At 38.4% G+C, this 19,347-nt stretch overlaps 4 protein-coding genes across 8 annotated transcripts; all 4 read left to right on the top strand.

Moving 5' to 3' along the window:
- The first annotated feature begins 1,755 nt into the window (after positions 1–1,755).
- Positions 1,756–4,095, top strand: LOC124850510. The gene is made up of 6 exons (XM_047334347.1): positions 1,756–1,818; positions 1,953–2,282; positions 2,396–2,752; positions 2,893–3,018; positions 3,171–3,208; positions 3,315–4,095. Exons 1-6 carry the CDS (start codon positions 1,776–1,778, stop codon positions 3,447–3,449), a joined length of 1,029 nt encoding a protein of 342 aa, XP_047190303.1. The 5' UTR covers positions 1,756–1,775; the 3' UTR covers positions 3,450–4,095.
- Positions 4,096–6,204: 2,109 nt separating this feature from the next.
- On the top strand, positions 6,205–10,731 carry LOC124850505. Of its 2 annotated transcripts, none has more exons than XM_047334335.1 (6): positions 6,205–6,324; positions 6,459–6,788; positions 6,902–7,258; positions 7,399–7,530; positions 7,655–7,692; positions 7,798–10,731. In XM_047334335.1, the coding sequence occupies exons 1-6, from the start codon at positions 6,282–6,284 to the stop codon at positions 7,930–7,932; spliced, it is 1,035 nt and encodes a 344-aa protein (XP_047190291.1). In that variant the 5' UTR covers positions 6,205–6,281; the 3' UTR covers positions 7,933–10,731. The 2 variants fall into 2 exon arrangements, with proteins under 2 accessions (XP_047190291.1, XP_047190290.1); XM_047334334.1 differs by having other exon boundaries at positions 7,634–7,692.
- A 146-nt stretch (positions 10,732–10,877) lies between these two features.
- Positions 10,878–12,825, top strand: LOC124850504. Of its 2 annotated transcripts, none has more exons than XM_047334333.1 (6): positions 10,878–10,964; positions 11,100–11,429; positions 11,697–12,053; positions 12,194–12,325; positions 12,450–12,487; positions 12,592–12,825. In XM_047334333.1, the coding sequence occupies exons 1-6, from the start codon at positions 10,922–10,924 to the stop codon at positions 12,724–12,726; spliced, it is 1,035 nt and encodes a 344-aa protein (XP_047190289.1). In that variant the 5' UTR covers positions 10,878–10,921; the 3' UTR covers positions 12,727–12,825. The 2 variants fall into 2 exon arrangements, with proteins under 2 accessions (XP_047190289.1, XP_047190288.1); XM_047334332.1 differs by having other exon boundaries at positions 12,429–12,487.
- A 2,691-nt stretch (positions 12,826–15,516) lies between these two features.
- LOC124849343 lies at positions 15,517–17,573 on the top strand. Of its 3 annotated transcripts, none has more exons than XM_047334330.1 (6): positions 15,517–15,713; positions 15,849–16,178; positions 16,451–16,801; positions 16,942–17,073; positions 17,177–17,235; positions 17,340–17,573. In XM_047334330.1, the coding sequence occupies exons 1-6, from the start codon at positions 15,671–15,673 to the stop codon at positions 17,472–17,474; spliced, it is 1,050 nt and encodes a 349-aa protein (XP_047190286.1). In that variant the 5' UTR covers positions 15,517–15,670; the 3' UTR covers positions 17,475–17,573. The 3 variants fall into 3 exon arrangements, with proteins under 3 accessions (XP_047190286.1, XP_047190287.1, XP_047190285.1); XM_047334331.1 differs by having other exon boundaries at positions 16,445–16,801; positions 17,198–17,235; XM_047334329.1 differs by having other exon boundaries at positions 16,445–16,801.
- Positions 17,574–19,347: the final 1,774 nt, after the last annotated feature.

The raw sequence follows: 19,347 nt of genomic DNA, 5'->3' as shown, positions 1-19,347 counted from the left end.
GTCAGTGTCAACGCCTGTTTATTTGTGTCTGTGTGTCAGATGCAAGCAGCAGTGTGAACACAGAAAAAGCAGAAGGTACAAAGCAGGATTCAAAGTACATGAAAGTTTTCACTGTAATGGCTTTTATGATAAAGTATGTTTTTCTGTAGCTCGGTGTCCATCCTTCCAATATTTAACTACAGGGACTGGACACAGCATTGTGTCATGGGGTCATCAACTGGCCTGAATGGTAATTTCTCTTTGTTCAAACTGTAGCAACACAACTTAACTGCGACGTCAGTGTCAAACCAACATGTCTTGTTTTGTGGTCGGCACTATGCTGTCCTTGATGACAGCCACAAATCAACATGTCTGGCAAACATTTCTGTACTTTCAGCCCTGTAACCTGTCTTTTCCTCTATTGTCAGTCTGCATACACTTGGCAAGTATCGAAAGTTGTACCAGATATGTCCTCCACCTTACTTTTTCTTTTGATGCCCCAGTTTGTGATGATGTACTGGACTGTGTCTGTTATCTCCATGTGAACATGTGATACTGTTAGAGCGGTGCTCTGCTGATGCCTTTCAGCACACACCTTTAAAAAGAGGTGAAACCAGTGTACTGTAGAAGGTGTATGGTGGGACCACGACCTCCTCCCCACCTCGATATGCTCTTTTATTTCTGCTAAAGTGACTGAGATGAAGAGCGGGAGGGTCATCGCACATGATGTCGAGCATCTCAATTAGCTGGCTCACAGGATGTTTTTAAGATGGCACCTCTGTGTCAAATGGCTGCATACACCCGTTTTAAATGCCCTCAAGGGAAGGTCCGGTTTTACTCTGTTTTCTCTATAGAACTTATCTCTCTCTCTCGGTCTCTGCTGGATGTGATCTACACCACGGGGCATGGAGATTAAACATTCCCTCTTAAACACGTCATACGAGCAGGACAGAAAACTTCCCCGACAGTTGTATTTAATCCCTATCCTCTTTTTGTCATCTCATTCTGATGGCAGTGATCGAATGAGAGCGCTGATAATGTGTTTATCTAATCTAACTCTGATCCCAAAAAGTGCCGAGGCCACTGAGCTGCAGGACATCCCAGAATTCCCTCTTTTAAGTCTAAAGCTAATTATTTTTATTTCATGTGCATTAAAACAAAAATGAACTGGGAGAGAGTGGAGAAGACAAGCATTTCAAACTACCTTCATTATACGAGACACTTGTCCTACCATCTCCCAGGAATCTCTGTCATCGTTCATCCATCTACAGTCAATCTTCGGCAAAAATGTTGACATGTGACAAAAGCCATCAATCACTTTATCAAATTAGCACCAGTCATCATTTGTAGTGGACACCAGGCTACAACTCCTATAGATATAGCAGTTCAACAGTGAATTCAAATGACATGATAAAGATGTCACAGCACAAAAGCAGTTTTGTGTCACATTGTCCTTCGCTCATGAAAAGGTAAGTTTTCATACATGACTTGACTTTACACGTTTAAAGGATGTGTGGGCAGTTCTATTTGTGTGTATCCTAAACATATTGTTTCAGTGAATGCAGGTTCAAATCAAGAGCGTCTGTTTAAGAAACCCACCATGAAACACAAAACATAAGTTGCCGTTGGTGTTGTTTCATGTGTTAAGGATGGAAGGGCGGTCGATATTATTTCCACTGTGATTATTAGGGGCCAATCAGATTGCTCTCACATTGTTCCCACCCACTTCATATGATTACATTAGGGCAAGACATTTTATTATAGGGTCTAAATTAACTGCTGTCTTGAAGGGGAAAATGCTGATTATATTCCACTTACTGCTGCTGCTCAGAGTGAAGCGTAAGTCAAATCCTTTCTTTAATTTGGAAGATACAGTCTGTTTTAATTATGTCATATTCTTACATAATTTTATCACAGGACATACACAAATCTGCCACTGTTATTAATTACTTCTCTATTTATTTTAATTTCAGGATGCACATCTGATCGGATCTTTGAGACACGAACCGCTGGTGTTGGACATGATGTGGATTTGACATGTAGCCGCCAGAAGTCGGAGTACAGTGCCAACTTATTTTGGATCAGGCTCGTTTCTGGAAACTTTCCTGAAGTTTTAGGAGTAACACCTACATTTAACTATACAGATGTTATTGAGACCCCTCACTTTACAGCAAAGCAAGAGCCTGGGATCTTTCTTCTACGGATCAAAAAAACTGAGCGAAGCGATACTGGAGTTTACTATTGCATAAGAGTAGAACAGCTTGTCATGACATTTTTAAAAGGAACATTTCTTAGGATTAAAGGTAAATGACAAACAAAATGCCGACAGTTTATAAATTGAAATGAATGTATTCAACTTATTGTCTTTTCATTAGAATGAGTAAAGCATGTTTAACCTTGTGTTTGTATTTCCCAGGACCAGAACCTGATGTATCTACAGTCATTCAAGTCCCTCCGTCTGATCCAGTCGGTCCAGGAGACCCAGTGACGCTGCAGTGTTCAGTCCTGTCTGACTCTGAGAACAACACGTGTCCAGGATATCACCGTGTGTTCTGGTTCAGATCTGGTTCAGATGAATCTCATCCCAGTTTGATTCATGCTCATGGAAACAGTCGTGATGAATGTGAAAAGAACCCTGAAGATCACTCGCCCCAGAAATGTGTCTACAACTTCTGTAAGAACGTTAGCTCGTCTGATGCTGGGACTCACTACTGTGCTGTGGCCACATGTGGAGAGATTTTATTTGGACGTGGAACAAAAGTGGACAATAAAGGTAACTGAAGAAAATTCTATTTAACTTTTAGAATAACATATTTTTTGCATAATGTAGAATCGGTTTCAAATTTCAAAAGTTTCTTCCTGTTGCATCTTTTCAAATCATATTTAAATCATCTTGTCCTTGTGTTGTTTCAGCATCCAACGTGTGGGATGTACAGAAGACCAATACAGTTCTGTCATGTGCTACATTCACTATAAGTCTGATTGTTATCGGCTTCCTGATTCATATCATCAAGGAGAAAATGTGTGATTGTTGCAAAGGTGATAAAAGTTTCTTGTGTAATTCTATCAAAATGCAGTTTTGCAAAAGAGAACACTTAATTTACATTATTTCTTTGTTGACATTAACCTACAACTTTTTTCATCGTTAATCTTTGTTTTTATTTAATAAGCTGTGGTTTCTTTGCCAACAGAGGCTGTGACTGTCCGTGGTAGTCAGCCAAATCAGCAGGTAAGATATATGAAGAAATTAATGGAAAAGTTAATAGCATGTCTTTGGTTTCATATGTTAATATCAAAATGTGCCGTCTCATTACATTTTTCCAATTTTTTCTCAGAGAGATGAGGACTTGTTGGTTTATTCTGCATCAACCATCACTAGGAGGAAAGCTGCTAACGCAGGGAGAGGAAAATCAAGTACTGCAGAGGGAGAAACGGTTTACTCTGAAGTCTGGTTTTATGCGATAAACTAACAGTGCAAACATTTGACTTGATAAATAAAGATGAGATCATTTGTGATTTGCACACTGCTGGGAAGAGTCGGTCCTCCACCTCCCACGACTCACTATGTCACCTTTGAAACGGCGTATTACGAGGTTTGTGGTCCTTTTAAAGACCACAGACACGCCTGTTAGAGCTCAGCAGTGGACCTGTTCAGTCTGTCAAGTGTCTGTTTTTGTCCATGGATTTCCTTATTTTCTGTAAAGTAATCGTGCTGATTCTCTGCCATGTCACCCTTACCTGTACAAGCTCATTAACCATGCATTGGAAAAGCCCACTATGCTCTGAGGTGAAACAAAGTATTTGTGACGTATCTCCTGTCACTGGTAGAGGAGCTATTTTGGGAAACGGTCGATCTGGTCTATTTTACCACATACGACATAGTTCGTCGTAGGAATTGGAGGACTGTTTTTTTGGGAATATACTTACAATCAGATATTTGACATCTGATGGAGATGTCAAGAATGTTTTATTTGGATAACTTTTTTTTTTTAAAGTATATTTACACAACTGGGATTATGGAAATTATTTTGGGGCTATATCTGGTACAATAAATGTTTTGTGCAGCGTCCCTGTTAAATAACAACAAACGAATAAAACCAACTCTCTTGTACTAAACTGTTTTGCGGCGTGATCTGTTATGGTGTAAAACTAGTCCTGGTTGTCCTGCGGATTTCCAAACACTTGCCAGAATTGAAGAAAAGTGGAATGAAAGATGGTCATTTCCATAGCATGACTGGGCAGACATCTGTGTCCATCCCTCCTGTACGCTTTAACGAATGAAGTTGATGTGAAATTAATAATCATAACAACATTACAGTATACTGTAGTGGTATTTCACTGGCCTTTTTTCAAATAAAAGAGAACAGAAGTATGAGCTCAGTTTCCTGAAGCTAAAAGAGAGCGTGAGAGAGAATGAAAAGCCCCTTTGTATTCACACCTTTGTTTGAAACACTTGCCACAGCAACGCTTAAGTTTCCATGAATCTTTTGTCAGTGTCAACGCGTGTTTATTTGTGTCTGTGTGTCAGATGCAAGCAGCAGTGTGAACACAGAAAAAGCAGAAGGTACAAAGCAGGATTCAAAGTACATGAAAGTATTCACTGTAATGGCTTTTATGATAAAGTCTGTTTTTCTGTAGCTCGGTGTCCATCCTTCCAATATTTAACTACAGGGACTGGACACAGCATTGTGTCGTGGGGTCATCAACTGGCCTGAATGGTAATTTCTCTTTGTTCAAACTGTAGCAACACAACTTAACTGCGACGTCAGTGTCAAACCAACATGTCTTGTTTTGTGGTCGGCACTATGCTGTCCTTGATGACAGCCACAAATCAACATGTCTGGCAAACATTTCTGTACTTTCAGTCCTGTAACCTGTCTTTTCCTCTATTGTCAGTCTGCATACACTTGGCAAGTATCGAAAGTTGTACCAGATATGTCCTCCACCTTACTTTTTCTTTTGATGCCCCAGTTTGTGATGATGAACTGGACTGTGTCTGTTATCTCCATGTGAACATGTGATACTGTTAGAGCGGTGCTCTGCTGATGCCTTTCAGCACACACCTTTAAAAAGAGGTGAAAACAGTGTACTGTAGAAGGTGTATGGTGGGACCACGACCTCCTCCCCACCTCGATATGCTCTTTTATTTCTGCTAAAGTGACTGACATGAAGAGCGGGAGGGTCATCGCACATGATGTCGAGCATCTCAATTAGCTGGCTCACAGGATGTTTTTAAGATGGCACCTCTGTGTCAAATGGCTGCATACATCCGTTTTAAATGCCCTCAAGGGAAGGTCCGGTTTTACTCTGTTTTCTCTATAGAACTTCTCTCTCTCTCTCGGTCTCTGCTGGATGTGATCTACACCACGGGGCATTTTAACCTAGCGACATGTGCTTCAGGTCCCATAAGGCGACCTTGCTGGAGATTAAACATTCCCTCTTAAACACGTCATACGAGCAGGACAGAAAACTTCCCCGACAGTTGTATTTAATCCCTATCCTCTTTTTGTCATCTCATTCTGATGGCAGTGATCGAATGAGAGCGCTGATAATGTGTTTATCTAATCTAACTCTGATCCCAAAAAGTGCCGAGGCCACTGAGCTGCAGGACATCCCAGAATTCCCTCTTTTAAGTCTAAAGCTAATCATTTTTATTTCATGTGCATTAAAACAAAAATGAACTGGGAGAGAGTGGAGAAGACAAGCATTTCAAACTACCTTCATTATACGAGACACTTGTCCTACCATCTCCCAGGAATCTCTGTCATCGTTCGTCCATCTACAGTCGATCTTCGGCAAAAATGTTGACGTGACAAAAGCCATCATTCACTTTATCAAATTAGCACCAGTCATCATTTGAGGTGGACACCAGGCTACAACTCCTATAAATATAGCAGTTTAACAGTGAATTCAAATGACATGATAAAGATGTCACAGCACAAAAGCAGTTTTGTGTCACATTGTCCTTCGCTTATGAAAAGGGAAGTTTTCATACATGACTTGACTTTACACGTTAAAAGGATGTGTGGGCAGTTCTATTTGTGTGTATCCTAAACATATTGTTTCAGTGAATGCAGGTTCAAATCAAGAGTGTCTGTTTAAGAAACCCACCATGAAACACAAAACATAAGTTGCCGTTGGTGTTGTTTCATGTGTTAAGGATGGAAGGGCGGTCGATTCCACTGTGATTATTAGGGGCCAATCAGATTGCTCTCACGTTGTTCCCACCCACTTCATATGATTACAGTAGGGCAACACATTTAATTATAGGGTCTAAATTAACTGCTGTCTTCAACGGGAAAATGCTGATTATATTCCACTTACTGCTGCTGCTCAGAGTGAAGCGTAAGTCAAATCCTTTCTTTAATTTGGAAGATACAGTCTGTTGTAATTATGTCATATTCTTACATAATTTTATCACAGGACATACACAAATCTGCCACTGTTATTAATTACTAATCTATTTATTTTAATTTCAGGATGCACATCTGATCGGATCTTTGAGACACGAACCGCTGGTGTTGGACATGATGTGGATTTGACATGTAGCCGACAGGAGTCGGTTTACAGTGCCAACTTATTTTGGATCAGGCTCGTTTCTGGAAACTTTCCTGAAGTTTTAGGAGTAACACCTACATTTAACTATACAGATGTTAGTGAGACCCCTCACTTTACAGTCAAGCAAGAGCCTGGGATCTTTCTTCTACGGATCAAAAAAACTGAGCGAAGCGATACTGGAGTTTACTATTGCATAAGAGTAGAACAGCTCGTCATGATATTTTTGAAAGGAACATTTCTTAGGATTAAAGGTAAATGACAAACAAAATGCCGACAGTTTATAAATTGAAATGAATGTATTCAACTTATTCTCTTTTCATTAGAATGAGTAAAGCATGTTTAACCTTGTGTTTGTATTTCCCAGGACCAGAACCTGATGTATCTACAGTCATTCAAGTCCCTCCGTCTGATCCAGTCGGTCCAGGAGACCCAGTGACGCTGCAGTGTTCAGTCCTGTCTGACTCTGAGAACAACACGTGTCCAGGATATCACAGTGTGTTCTGGTTCAGATCTGGTTCAGATGAATCTCATCCCAGTTTGATTCATGCTCATGGAAACAGTCGTGATGAATGTGAAAAGAACCCTGAAGATCACTGGCCCCAGAAATGTGTCTACAACTTCTGTAAGAACGTTAGCTCGTCTGATGCTGGGACTCACTACTGTGCTGTGGCCACATGTGGAGAGATTTTATTTGGACGTGGAACAAAAGTGGACAATAAAGGTAACTGAAGAAAATTCTATTTAACTTTTAGAATAACATATTTTTTGCATAATTTAGAATCTGTTTCAAATTTCAAAAGTTTCTTCCTGTTGCATCTTTTCAAATCATATTTAACTCATCTTGTCCTTGTGTTGTTTCAGCACCCAACGTGTGGGATGTACAGAAGGCCAATACAGTTCTGTTTCTGTTATGTGCTACATTGGCGATAAGTCTGATTGTTATCAGCTTCCTGATTCATATCATCAAGAAGAAAACGTGTGATTGTTGCAAAGGTGATAAAAGTTTCTTTCTCTCACTTGATTTACATTAATCCTTTGTGTAAATTAACCTACATCAACGTTCATCTTAAATCTTTGTTTTGATTTTATTACACAGCTGTGGTTTCTTTTCCAACAGAGGCTGCAACTGTCCGTGGTAGTCAGCAAAATCAGAAGGTAAGGTATAAGAAGAAAATATTGGAAAAGATGACAGCACGTCTTTGGTTTCATATGTAAATATCAAGATCTGCTGTCTCCTAAAATTTTTCAATTTTTCCTCAGAGAGATGAGGACTCGTTGGTTTATTCTGCGCCAACTTTCACCATAAGGAAAGCTGGTAAAGCGCGGAGAGGAAAATCAAAAACTACAGAGGAACAACCAGTATATTCTGATGTCAGGGTTCATGCGAGTAATTAACAATTCAAAAACTGGATTTGCTAAATGATAATACTTATTCACATAACTCCGGTATCTGATCTTGGTAAGAATATTTTATATGGAAATCCTTCAAAATATTTTTATATTTTGTCCAGAGATGTTTAAGTTTAAATGCTTTTGGTGACATCCTACAGTATTTTCTTCAAACAGGTTTATCATCTTCTACTCAAACAGGCTTTTTGAAAAAAAAACTTGACCGAGTACGAAAGTTGTGAAACAAATAGTCTCATTTGTCTTATATGCAGTTTAAAGGCTCTCTGTTTTCACCAATGTGTTAAATAATGATTGTGCAGAATAAAAGTTTAAGTTTAACTGCTTTTATAATAGAATCATTTTTATTTCATGTTAAATTTGTTGACCATGATTTGTTTTTTACTTTGAAAATAATTACGGCTGTAATCATTACAGAGGGGCATCTAGCACAAGAAATTGAGAATAAATACTGAAATAAATAATTTTGTTTAATGTTTCCAAAACAGTCATAACCAATACAATATTTCTAAAGGCTCAAAAAGAAAATTGTCTTTTGAATTTGACACATTTTAGAATGTAAATACACAAACTTTAAAATCTATTGGCGGTAGACATTATATTTTCATTGCCATCAGGAACTACAGAACAGAGTTCATTTGTTATGATTCAGAAGAACCCGCATAACAAAACCGATTGGAAACTGTATTCTTTCTTTTTTTCATATTGCATGTGACCACAACTGACGTATCGCTGGTTGCCTCAACCCAGGGATTATGGAAATTAGTTTTGGGCTATATCTGGTATGATGAATGTTTTTGTGCATCACCCCTGTTAAATAACTATAAAAAAACAAATATGATAAGCTTCCTAACATTTAACTGTTGTTGCGGCAGGATCTGTTAGTGTGTATAACTATTGTTGGCTGTCCTGCAGATTTCCAAACACTTTTGAATTATTGAAATCCACACAACATACAAAACAGGAGTTTAGGTTTCTAACCTTGACTACTACACAGGAACCTACTTTGTGCATGTGGCCGATTCAGGACTGCTTCCTGTCCTACTGTTCTGGCAGTAAGGAGTCAAAAGTTATGTGTGCACACACCCTGACATGAACTTAGATGAGAACCTTTGTTGAGACTTGGAGAAAGAAGCACAGGTCCTGCTCTCCTCTGAAAAGATGCAGCATGAAAATTAGACATTGTTAAGGTTGATGAGACCTGTCGTTTTTTCTTTCAATGACCTTGAGGGCGGCAACAGACCAACGTGTCTGACAATCATCGCTGTAGTTTAAACCCAGTAACTTGTCTTGTGATGTTGTACTGGACTGCGTGTCTGGTTCCATGTGAACATGTGTCTGTGATGCTGTAAAAGTGGCGCTGCTGCCTTTTAGCAGCGACCTGAGAAGAAGTGAAACAAGTATAGGAGGTGGCTGTTGTGACCACAACCTCCTCCCCTGCTCGATATGCTCTGTACTTTGTGCTCAAGCGACTGACATGAAGAGCGGGAGCGTCATCACAGATGCACTCAAGGGACGGTCCTGTTTTTACTCAGTTGTAACAACATTTTGTCGGATTGTACATTTAGATTTGGGGACACAAAAATCTATCAAAAGCTGTCGCTATCATTAGTGCCTCTCTAATGAATTATGATTGATCTTAATGAAAGACTTGTGCAACACATGACACAGTCAAGTTACAAGCAATGACACATGACAGTGACACGTGATGACATCACAGGCTAACGAGTTGATATGAAGTAATAGTTTACCTGCAAATGCGTCGGTCCAAAACTGGACACGCTACGACAAGTTTAGCCAATAACCTAAAAAACTAACAGTTGTTCCGTCTTGCATCTGCTAAATGTTCTATCATGACTGATGTCAGTGTGACCACGTGGTTGTTTAGTTGGGTTCATCCAGATGAAGATGATTTCTAAAATTAAGTCATATTTATCGTTCTCTGACCCAAAAGAAAGTTGTTCATGCTTTTATCTATGCTCGTCTTTATTACTACGATGCACTTTACTTGGGTGTCGGTCAGGGCTCCCTCCACCATCTCCCTGGTAGTTTTCTAATGGATTTTAAATTTCTAACACTCACTTTTAAAGGCCTCTAACGGCTCAGACCTGAAATTCATTTCAGATTATTGAGCTGTTATGTGCCCTCTCGACCGATGAGGTCTGCAGATGGAGCCCTGCAGGTGACTCCCAGGTCGCAGGTTGTGACAAAGGGAGATCGCGCCTTTGACAGAAGAGCCCCCACACTTTGAAGCTGTCTGTCTACTGAACTCAGACACACCACGTTACTACCTTCTTTTGAATCTCTTCATAAAACCTTTCTCTTTGTGAAAGGTTTTCTCCTTTTAGTCAACTAACTTGTCTGTTTTCTTTTTACTTTTTTGCTTTTATTTCCTCTTGCTAAGCACTTTGTAACATTGTTAAGAAATGTGCTAAATTCTGTTTTATATTCTTCTTATTATTATTATTAATCATGTTGACATGTGACAGGGACAATACCCATGAATCACAAAAACAATTAGTACCTGTCTTCTATTTTAGTGGAAACCAGGCTACAACTGCTATAAATATAGTGGTTCAACAGTGAATCAATATGAAACGATAAAGATGCCCTTTTGTTCCGTATTGTCATATTGTCCTTTACCATGTGTTATGGGCATTTCTCTCCTATCTACTTGATAAAAGGAAGTGTGGGCAGTTATATTTGTGTGTATCCTAATCAATGAGTGGCGGCTGAAAAGTCAATTTATATATTGTTTGAAATAAAAAGAAAATGTTGTGAAGACGACGGCTTTGTGTTACTGCAATTTACATTGAATCTTTTTTTAGATGGATGGAAGGGCGGTCGATGTTATTTCCATTGGTAATTAGAGGCCAATCAGATTGCTCTCACATTGTTCCCACCCACTTTATATACTTACATTAGGGCAACACGTTTTATTATAGGGTCTAAATTAACTGCTGTCTTCAACGGGAAAATGCTGATTATATTCCACTTACTGCTGCTGCTCAGAGTGAAGCGTAAGTCAAATCCTTTCTTTAATTTGGAAAATACAGTCTGTTTTAATTATGTCATATTCTTATATAATTTTAACACAGGGCATGCACAAATCTGCCACTGTTATTAATTGCTGCTCTATTTAATTTTAATTTCAGGATGCACATCTGATCGGATCTTTGACACACGAACCGCTGGTGTTGGACATGATGTGGATTTGACGTGTAGCCGCCAGAAGTTGGAGTACCGTACCGAATTATTTTGGATCAGGCTCGTTTCTGGAAACTTTCCTGAATTTTTAGGAGGAACTTTTTCATTTAACTATACAGATGTTATTGAGACCCCTCACTTTACAGTCAAGCAAGAGCCTGGGATCTTTCTTCTGCAGATTAAAAAAACCGAGCGAAGCGATACTGGAATTTACTATTGCATAAGAGTAGATGAGCTTGTCATGACATTTTTGAAAGGAACATTTCTCAAAATTAAAGGTAAATTACATACATTATACAGACATTTCACATTCCTGAACAAATGTAATTGCTATGCTATCACCAAACACCTTTTATATCAGCCATTTCATCTCCCTACATGTCTATATGAAGATGATACCGATTTCCATCATTTATTTGAGTGTTCAGAAATGTAATCATATATGACTAAAGATATAAAACATAAATATAGTCAGATGTATTAATTTTAACCTATTTTCATTAGAATGAGTAAAGCATGTTTAACCTTGTGTTTGTATTTCCCAGGACCAGAACCTGATGTATCTACAGTCATTCAAGTCCCTCCGTCTGATCCAGTCGGTCCAGGAGACCCAGTGACGCTGCAGTGTTCAGTCCTGTCTGACTCTGAGAACAACATGTGTCCAGGATATCACCGTGTGTTCTGGTTCAGATCTGGTTCAGATGAATCTCATCCCAGTTTGATTCATGCTCATGGAAACAGTCGTGATGAATGTGAAAAGAACCCTGAAGATCACTGGCCCCAGAAATGTGTCTACAACTTCTGTAAGAACGTTAGCTCGTCTGATGCTGGGACTCACTACTGTGCTGTGGCCACATGTGGAGAGATTTTATTTGGACGTGGAACAAAAGTGGACAATAAAGGTAACTGAAGAAAATTCTATTTAACTTTTAGAATAACATATTTTTTGCATAATTTAGAATCGGTTTCAAATTTCAAAGGTTTCTTTCTGTTGCATCTTTTCAAATCATATTTAACTCATCTTGTCCTTGTGTTGTTTCAGCACCCAACGTGTGGGATGTACAGAAGACCAATACAGTTCTGGTTCTGTTATGTGCTACATTGGCGATAAGTCTGATTGTTATCGGCTTCTTGATTCATATCATCAAGAAGAAAACGTGTGATTGTTGCAAAGGTGATAAAAGTTTCTTTCTCTCACTTGATTTACATTAATCCTTTGTGTAAATTAACCTACATCAACGTTCATCTTAAATCTTTGTTTTGATTTTATTACACAGCTGTGGTTTCTTTTCCAACAGAGGCTGCAACTGTCCGTGGTAGTCAGCAAAATCAGAAGGTAAGGTATAAGAAGAAAATATTGGAAAAGATGACAGCACGTCTTTGGTTTCATATGTAAATATCAAGATCTGCCGTCTCCTAATATTTTTCCATTTTCCCCAGAGAGATGAGGACTCGTTGGTTTATTCTGCGCCAACTTTCACCACGAGGAAAGCTGGTAAAGCGCGGAGAGGAAAATCAAAAACTACAGAGAAACAACCAGTATATTCTGATGTCAGGGTTCATGCGAGTAATTAACAATTCAAAAACTGGATTTGCTAAATGATAATACTTATTCACATAACTCCGGTATCTGATCTTGGTAAGAATATTTTATATGGAAATCCTTCAAAATATTTTTATATTTTGTCCAGAGATGTTTAAGTTTAAATGCGTTTGGTGACATCCTACAGTATTTTCTTCAAACAGGTTTATCATCTTCAACTCAAACAGGCTTTTTGAAAAAAAACTTGACCGAGTACGAAAGTTGTGAAACAAATAGTCTCATTTGTTTTATATGCAGTTTAAAGGCTCTCTGTTTTCACCAATGTGTTAAATAATGATTGTGCAGAATAAAGTTTAAGTTTAACTGCTTTTATAATAGAATCATTTTTATTTCATGTTAAATTTGTTGACCATGATTTGTTTACTTAAAAATAACTACAGCCGTAATCATTACAGAGGGGCATCTAGCATAATAAATTGAGAATAAATACTGAAATAAACAATTTTGTTTAATGTTTCCAAAATAGTCATAACCAATACAATATTTCTAAAGGCTCAAAAAGAAAATTGTCATTTGAATTTGACACATTTTAGAATGTAATTACACAAACTTTAAGTCTATTTGTGCGGTAGACATTATATTTTCATTGCCATCAGGAACTACAGAACAGAGTTCATTTGTTATGATTCAGAAGAACCCGCATAACAAAACCGATTGGAAACTGTATTCTTTCTTTTTTTCATATTGCATGTGACCACAACTGACGTATCGCTGGTGGCCTCAACCCAGGGATTATGGGAATTAGTTTTGGGCTATATCTGGTATGATGAATGTTTTCGTGCATCACCCCTGTTAAATAACTATAAAAAAAACAAATATAATTACTTCCTAACATTTAACTGTTGTTGCGGCAGGATCTGTTAGTGTGTATAACTATTGTTGGCTGTCCTGCAGATTTCCAAACACTTTTGAATTACTGAAATCCACACAACATACAAAACAGGAGTTTAGGTTTCTGACCTTGACTACTACACAGGAACCTACTTTGTGCATGTGGCCGATTCAGGACTGCTTCCTGTCCTACTGTTCTGGCAGTAAGGAGTCAAAAGTTATGTGTGCACACACCCTGACATGAACTTAGATGAGAACCTTTGTTGAGACTTGGAGAAAGAAGCACAGGTCCTGCTCTCCTCTGAAAAGATGCAGCATGAAAATTAGACATTGTTAAGGTTGATGAGACCTGTCGTTTTTTCTTTCAATGACCTTGAGGGCGGCAACAGACCAACGTGTCTGACAATCATCGCTGTAGTTTAAACCCAGTAACTTGTCTTGTGATGTTGTACTGGACTGCGTGTCTGGTTCCATGTGAACATGTGTCTGTGATGCTGTAAAAGTGGCGCTGCTGCCTTTTAGCAGCGACCTGAGAAGAAGTGAAACAAGTATAGGAGGTGGCTGTTGTGACCACAACCTCCTCCCCTGCTCGATATGCTCTGTACTTTGTGCTCAAGCGACTGACATGAAGAGCGGGAGCGTCATCACAGATGCACTCAAGGGACGGTCCTGTTTTTACTCAGTTGTAACAACATTTTGTCAGATTGTACATTTAGATTTGGGGACACAAAAATCAATCAAAAGCTGTCGCTATCATTAGTGCCTCTCTAATGAATTATGATTGATCTTAATGAAAGACTTGTGCAACACATGACACAGTCAAGTTACAAGCAATGACACATGACAGTGACACGTGATGACATCACAGGCTAACAAGTTGATATGAAGTAATAGTTTACCCGCAAATGCGTCGGTCCAAAACTGGACACGCTACGACAAGTTTAGCCAATAACCTAAAAAACTAACAGTTGTGCCGTCTTGCATCTGCTAAATGTTCTATCATGACTGATGTCAGTGTGACCACGTGGTTGTTTAGTTGGGTTCATCCAGATGAAGATGATTTCTAAAATTAAGTCATATTTATCGTTCTCTGACCCAAAAGAAAGTTGTTCATGCTTTTATCTCTGCTCGTCTTTATTACTACAATGCACTTTACTTGGGTATCGGTCAGGGCTCCCTCCACCATCTCCCTGGTAGTTTTCTAATGGATTTTAAATTTCTAACACTCACTTTTAAAGGCCTCTAACGGCTCAGACCTGAAATTCATTTCAGATTATTGAGCTGTTATGTGCCCTCTCGACCTATGAGGTCTGTAGATGGAGCCCTGCAGGTGACTCCCAGGTCGCAGGTTGTGACAAAGGGAGATCGCGCCTTTGACAGAAGAGCCCCCACACTTTGAAGCTGTCTGTCTACTGAACTCAGACACACCACGTTACTACCTTCTTTTGAATCTCTTCATAAAACCTTTCTCTTTGTGAAAGGTTTTCTCCTTTTAGTCAACTGCCTTGTCTGTTTTCTTTTTACTTTTTTGCTTTTATTTCATCTTGCTAAGCACTTTGTAACATTGTTAAGAAATGTGCTAAATTCTGTTTTATATTATTATTATTATGAATCATGTTGACATGTGACAGGGACAATACCCATGAATCACTAAAACAAATTAGTACCTGTCTTCTATTTTAGTGGAAACCAGGCTACAACTGCTATAAATATAGTGGTTCAATCCATAGTGGTGTATCCTCATCAATGAGTGGCGGCTTTAAAGTCTTTATATTTTTATATTGTTTGAAATAAAAAGAAAATGTTGTGAAGACTACGGCTTTGTGTTACTGCAGTTTACATTGAATCTTTTTTTAGTTTACTCTAAGTGCCAGTAAGAAACCCACCATGAAACATAAAACATAAGCTGCTGTTGGTGTTGTTTGTTTCATGTGTTATGGATGGAAGGGCGGTCGATGTTATTTCCACTGGTAATTAGAGGCCAATCAGATTGCTCTCACATTGTTCCCACCCACTTTATATGATTACATTAGGGCAACACATTTTATTATAGGGTCTAAATTAACTGCTGTCTTCAACGGGAAAATGCTGATTATATTCCACTTACTGCTGCTGCTCAGAGTGAAGCGTAAGTCAAATCCTTTCTTTAATTTGGAAGATACAGTCTGTTTTAATTATGTCATATTCTAACATAATTTTAACACAGGACATACACAAATCTGCCACTGTTATTAATTGCTGCTCTATTTAATTTTAATTTCAGGATGCACATCTTATCGGATCTTTGAGACACGAACCGCTGGTGTTGGAGACGATGTTGATTTGACGTGTAGCCGCCAGAAGTCGGAGTACCCTACCAAATTATTTTGGATCAGGCTCGTTTCTGGAAACTTTCCTGAAGTTTTAGGAGTAACTTTTTCATTTGACGATGCAGATGTTAGTGAGACCCCTCACTTTACAGTCAAGCAAGAGCCTGGGATCTTTCTACTGCGGATTAAAAAAACTGAGCAAAGCGATACTGGAGTTTACTATTGCATAAGAGTAGATCAGCTTGTCATGACATTTTTGAAAGGAACATTTCTCAAAATTAAAGGTAAATTACATACATTATACAGACATTTCACATTCCTGAACAAATGTAATTGCTATGCTATCGCCAAACACCTTTTATAACAGCCATTCATCTCCCTACATGTCTATATGAAGATGATACCGATTTCCATCATTTATTTGAGTGTTCAGAAATGTAATCATATATGACTAAAGATATAAAACATATATATAGTCAGATATATTAAACTTAACCTATATTCATTAGAATAAGTAAAGCATGTTTAGTTTTGTGTTTGTATTTCCCAGGACCAGAACCTGATGTATCTACAGTCATTCAAGTCCCTCCGTCTGATCCAGTCGGTCCAGGAGACCCAGTGACGCTGCAGTGTTCAGTCCTGTCTGACTCTGAGAACAACACGTGTCCAGGATATCACAGTGTGTTCTGGTTCAGATCTGGTTCAGATGAATCTCATCCCAGTTTGATTCATGCTCATGGAAACAGTCGTGATGAATGTGAAAAGAACCCTGAAGATCACTGGCCCCAGAAATGTGTCTACAACTTCTGTAAGAACGTTAGCTCGTCTGATGCTGGGACTCACTACTGTGCTGTGGCCACATGTGGAGAGATTTTATTTGGACGTGGAACAAAAGTGGACAATAAAGGTAACTGAAGAAAATTCTATTTAACTTTTAGAATAACATATTTTTTGCATAATGTAGAATCTGTTTCAAATTTCAAAAGTTTCTTCCTGTTGCATCTTTTCAAATCATATTTAACTCATCTTGTCCTTGTGTTGTTTCAGCACCCAACGTGTGGGATGTACAGAAGACCAATACAGTTCTGGTTCTGTTATGTGCTACATTGGCAATAAGTCTGATTGTTATCGGCTTCCTGATTCATATCATCAAGAAGAAAACGTGTGATTGTTGCAAAGGTGATATAAGTTTCTTTCTCTCACTTGATTTACATTAATCCTTTGTGTAAATTAACCTACATCAACGTTCATCTTAAATCTTTGTTTTGATTTTATTACACAGCTGTGGTTTCTTTTCCAACAGAGGCTGCAACTGTCCGTGGTAGTCAGCAAAATCAGAAGGTAAGGTATAAGAAGAAAATATTGGAAAAGATGACAGCACGTCTTTGGTTTCATATGTAAATATCAAGATCTGCCGTCTCCTAATATTTTTCCATTTTCCTCAGAGAGATGAGGACTCGTTGGTTTATTCTGCGCCAACTTTCACCACGAGGAAAGCTGGTAAAGCGCGGAGAGGAAAATCAAAAACTACAGAGAAACAACCAGTATATTCTGATGTCAGGGTTCATGCGAGTAATTAACAATTCAAAAACTGGATTTGCTAAATGATAATACTTATTCACATAACTCCGGTATCTGATCTTGGTAAGAATATTTTATATGGAAATCCTTCAAAATATTTTTATATTTTGTCCAGAGATGTTTAAGTTTAAATGCTTTTGGTGACATCCTACAGTATTTTCTTCAAACAGGTTTATCATCTTCTACTCAAACAGGCTTTTTGAAAAAAAACTTGACCGAGTACGAAAGTTGTGAAACAAATAGTGTCATTTGTCTTATATGCAGTTTAAAGGCTCTCTGTTTTCACCAATGTGTTAAATAATGATTGTGCAGAATAAAAGTTTAAGTTTAACTGCTTTTATTATAGAATCATTTTTATTTCATGTTAAATTTGTTGACCATGATTTGTTTTTTACTTTGAAAATAACTACAGCTGTAATCATTACAGAGGGGCATCTAGCATAAGAAATTGAGAATAAATACTGAAATAAACAATTTTGTTTAATGTTTCCATAATAGTCATAACCAATACAATATTTCTAAAGGCTCAAAAAGAAAATTGTCATTTGAATTTGACACATTTTAGAAAGTAATTACACAAACTTTAAATCTATTTGTGCGGTAGACATTATATTTTCATTGCCATCAGGAACTACAGAACAGAGTTCATTTGTTATGATTCAGAAGAACCCGCATAACAAAACCGATTGGAAACTGTATTCTTTCTTTTTTTCATATTGCATGTGACCACAACTGACGTATCGCTGGTGGCCTCAACCCAGGGAATATGGAAATTAGTTTTTGGCTATATCTGGAATGATGAATGTTTTTGTGCATCACCCCTGTTAAATAACTATAAAAAAACAAATATGATAAGCTTCCTAACATTTAACTGTTGTTGCGGCAGGATCTGTTAGTGTGTATAACTATTGTTGGCTGTCCTGCAGATTTCCAAACACTTTTGAATTACTGAAATCCACACAACATACAAAACAGGAGTTTAGGTTTCTAACCTTGACTACTACACAGGAACCTACTTTGTGCATGTGGCCGATTCAGGACTGCTTCCTGTCCTACTGTTCTGGCAGTAAGGAGTCAAAAGTTATGTGTGCACACACCCTGACATGAACTTAGATGAGAACCTTTGTTGAGACTTGGAGAAAGAAGCACAGGTCCTGCTCTCCTCTGAAAAGATGCAGCATGAAAATTAGACATTGTTAAGGTTGATGAGACCTGTCGTTTTTTCTTTCAATGACCTTGAGGGCGGCAACAGACCAACGTGTCTGACAATCATCGCTGTAGTTTAAACCCAGTAACTTGTCTTGTGATGTTGTACTGGACTGCGTGTCTGGTTCCATGTGAACATGTGTCTGTGATGCTGCAAAAGTGGCGCTGCTGCCTTTTAGCAGCGACCTGAGAAGAAGTGAAACAAGTATAGGAGGTGGCTGTTGTGACCACAACCTCCTCCCCTGCTCGATATGCTCTGTACTTTGTGCTCAGGCGACTGACATGAAGAGCGGGAGCGTCATCGCAGATGCACTCAAGGGACGGTCCTGTTTTTACTCAGTTGTAACAACATTTTTTGGGATTGTACATTTAGATTTGGGGACACAAAAATCAATCAAAGGCTGTTGCTATCATTAGTGCCTCTCTAATGAATTATGATTGATCTTAATTGATTGATGAAGTAATAGTTTACCTGCAAATGCGTCGGTCCAAAACTGGCAACGCTACGACAAGTTTAGCCAATAACCTAAAAAAGTAACAGTTGTGCCGTCTTGCATCTGCTAAATGTTCTATCATGACTGATGTCAGTGTGACCACGTGGTTGTTTAGTTGGGTTCATCCAGATGAAGATGATTTCTAAAATTAGGTCATATTTATCGTTCTCTG

The sequence above is a fragment of the Scophthalmus maximus genome, chromosome 9, assembly GCF_022379125.1.
Source record: "Scophthalmus maximus strain ysfricsl-2021 chromosome 9, ASM2237912v1, whole genome shotgun sequence".
NCBI lineage: Eukaryota > Metazoa > Chordata > Actinopteri > Pleuronectiformes > Scophthalmidae > Scophthalmus > Scophthalmus maximus.
Note: the sequence above shows the minus strand (reverse complement) of the source record. Positions and strands in the feature narration are given on the sequence as shown.

What these genes read in the sequence shown, in the direction of transcription:
- LOC124850505 (XM_047334334.1), top strand. Translation starts at nt 6,282, where the DNA reads ATGCTGATTATATTCCACTTACTGCTGCTGCTCAGAGTGAAGC. An exon ending in GCTGCTGCTCAGAGTGAAGC is followed by an intron (nt 6,325 to 6,458) that starts GTAAGTCAAATC and finishes TTTTAATTTCAG; the next exon opens with GATGCACATCTGATCGGATC. An exon ending in GTAGTCAGCAAAATCAGAAG is followed by an intron (nt 7,693 to 7,797) that starts GTAAGGTATAAG and finishes ATTTTTCCTCAG; the next exon opens with AGAGATGAGGACTCGTTGGT.
- LOC124850510 (XM_047334347.1), top strand. Translation starts at nt 1,776, where the DNA reads ATGCTGATTATATTCCACTTACTGCTGCTGCTCAGAGTGAAGC. An exon ending in GCTGCTGCTCAGAGTGAAGC is followed by an intron (nt 1,819 to 1,952) that starts GTAAGTCAAATC and finishes TTTTAATTTCAG; the next exon opens with GATGCACATCTGATCGGATC. An exon ending in AACAAAAGTGGACAATAAAG is followed by an intron (nt 2,753 to 2,892) that starts GTAACTGAAGAA and finishes GTGTTGTTTCAG; the next exon opens with CATCCAACGTGTGGGATGTA.
- LOC124849343 (XM_047334329.1), top strand. Translation starts at nt 15,671, where the DNA reads ATGCTGATTATATTCCACTTACTGCTGCTGCTCAGAGTGAAGC. An exon ending in AACGTGTGATTGTTGCAAAG is followed by an intron (nt 17,074 to 17,176) that starts GTGATATAAGTT and finishes TTTATTACACAG; the next exon opens with CTGTGGTTTCTTTTCCAACA. An exon ending in GTAGTCAGCAAAATCAGAAG is followed by an intron (nt 17,236 to 17,339) that starts GTAAGGTATAAG and finishes CATTTTCCTCAG; the next exon opens with AGAGATGAGGACTCGTTGGT.
- LOC124850504 (XM_047334332.1), top strand. Translation starts at nt 10,922, where the DNA reads ATGCTGATTATATTCCACTTACTGCTGCTGCTCAGAGTGAAGC. An exon ending in AACAAAAGTGGACAATAAAG is followed by an intron (nt 12,054 to 12,193) that starts GTAACTGAAGAA and finishes GTGTTGTTTCAG; the next exon opens with CACCCAACGTGTGGGATGTA. An exon ending in GTAGTCAGCAAAATCAGAAG is followed by an intron (nt 12,488 to 12,591) that starts GTAAGGTATAAG and finishes CATTTTCCCCAG; the next exon opens with AGAGATGAGGACTCGTTGGT.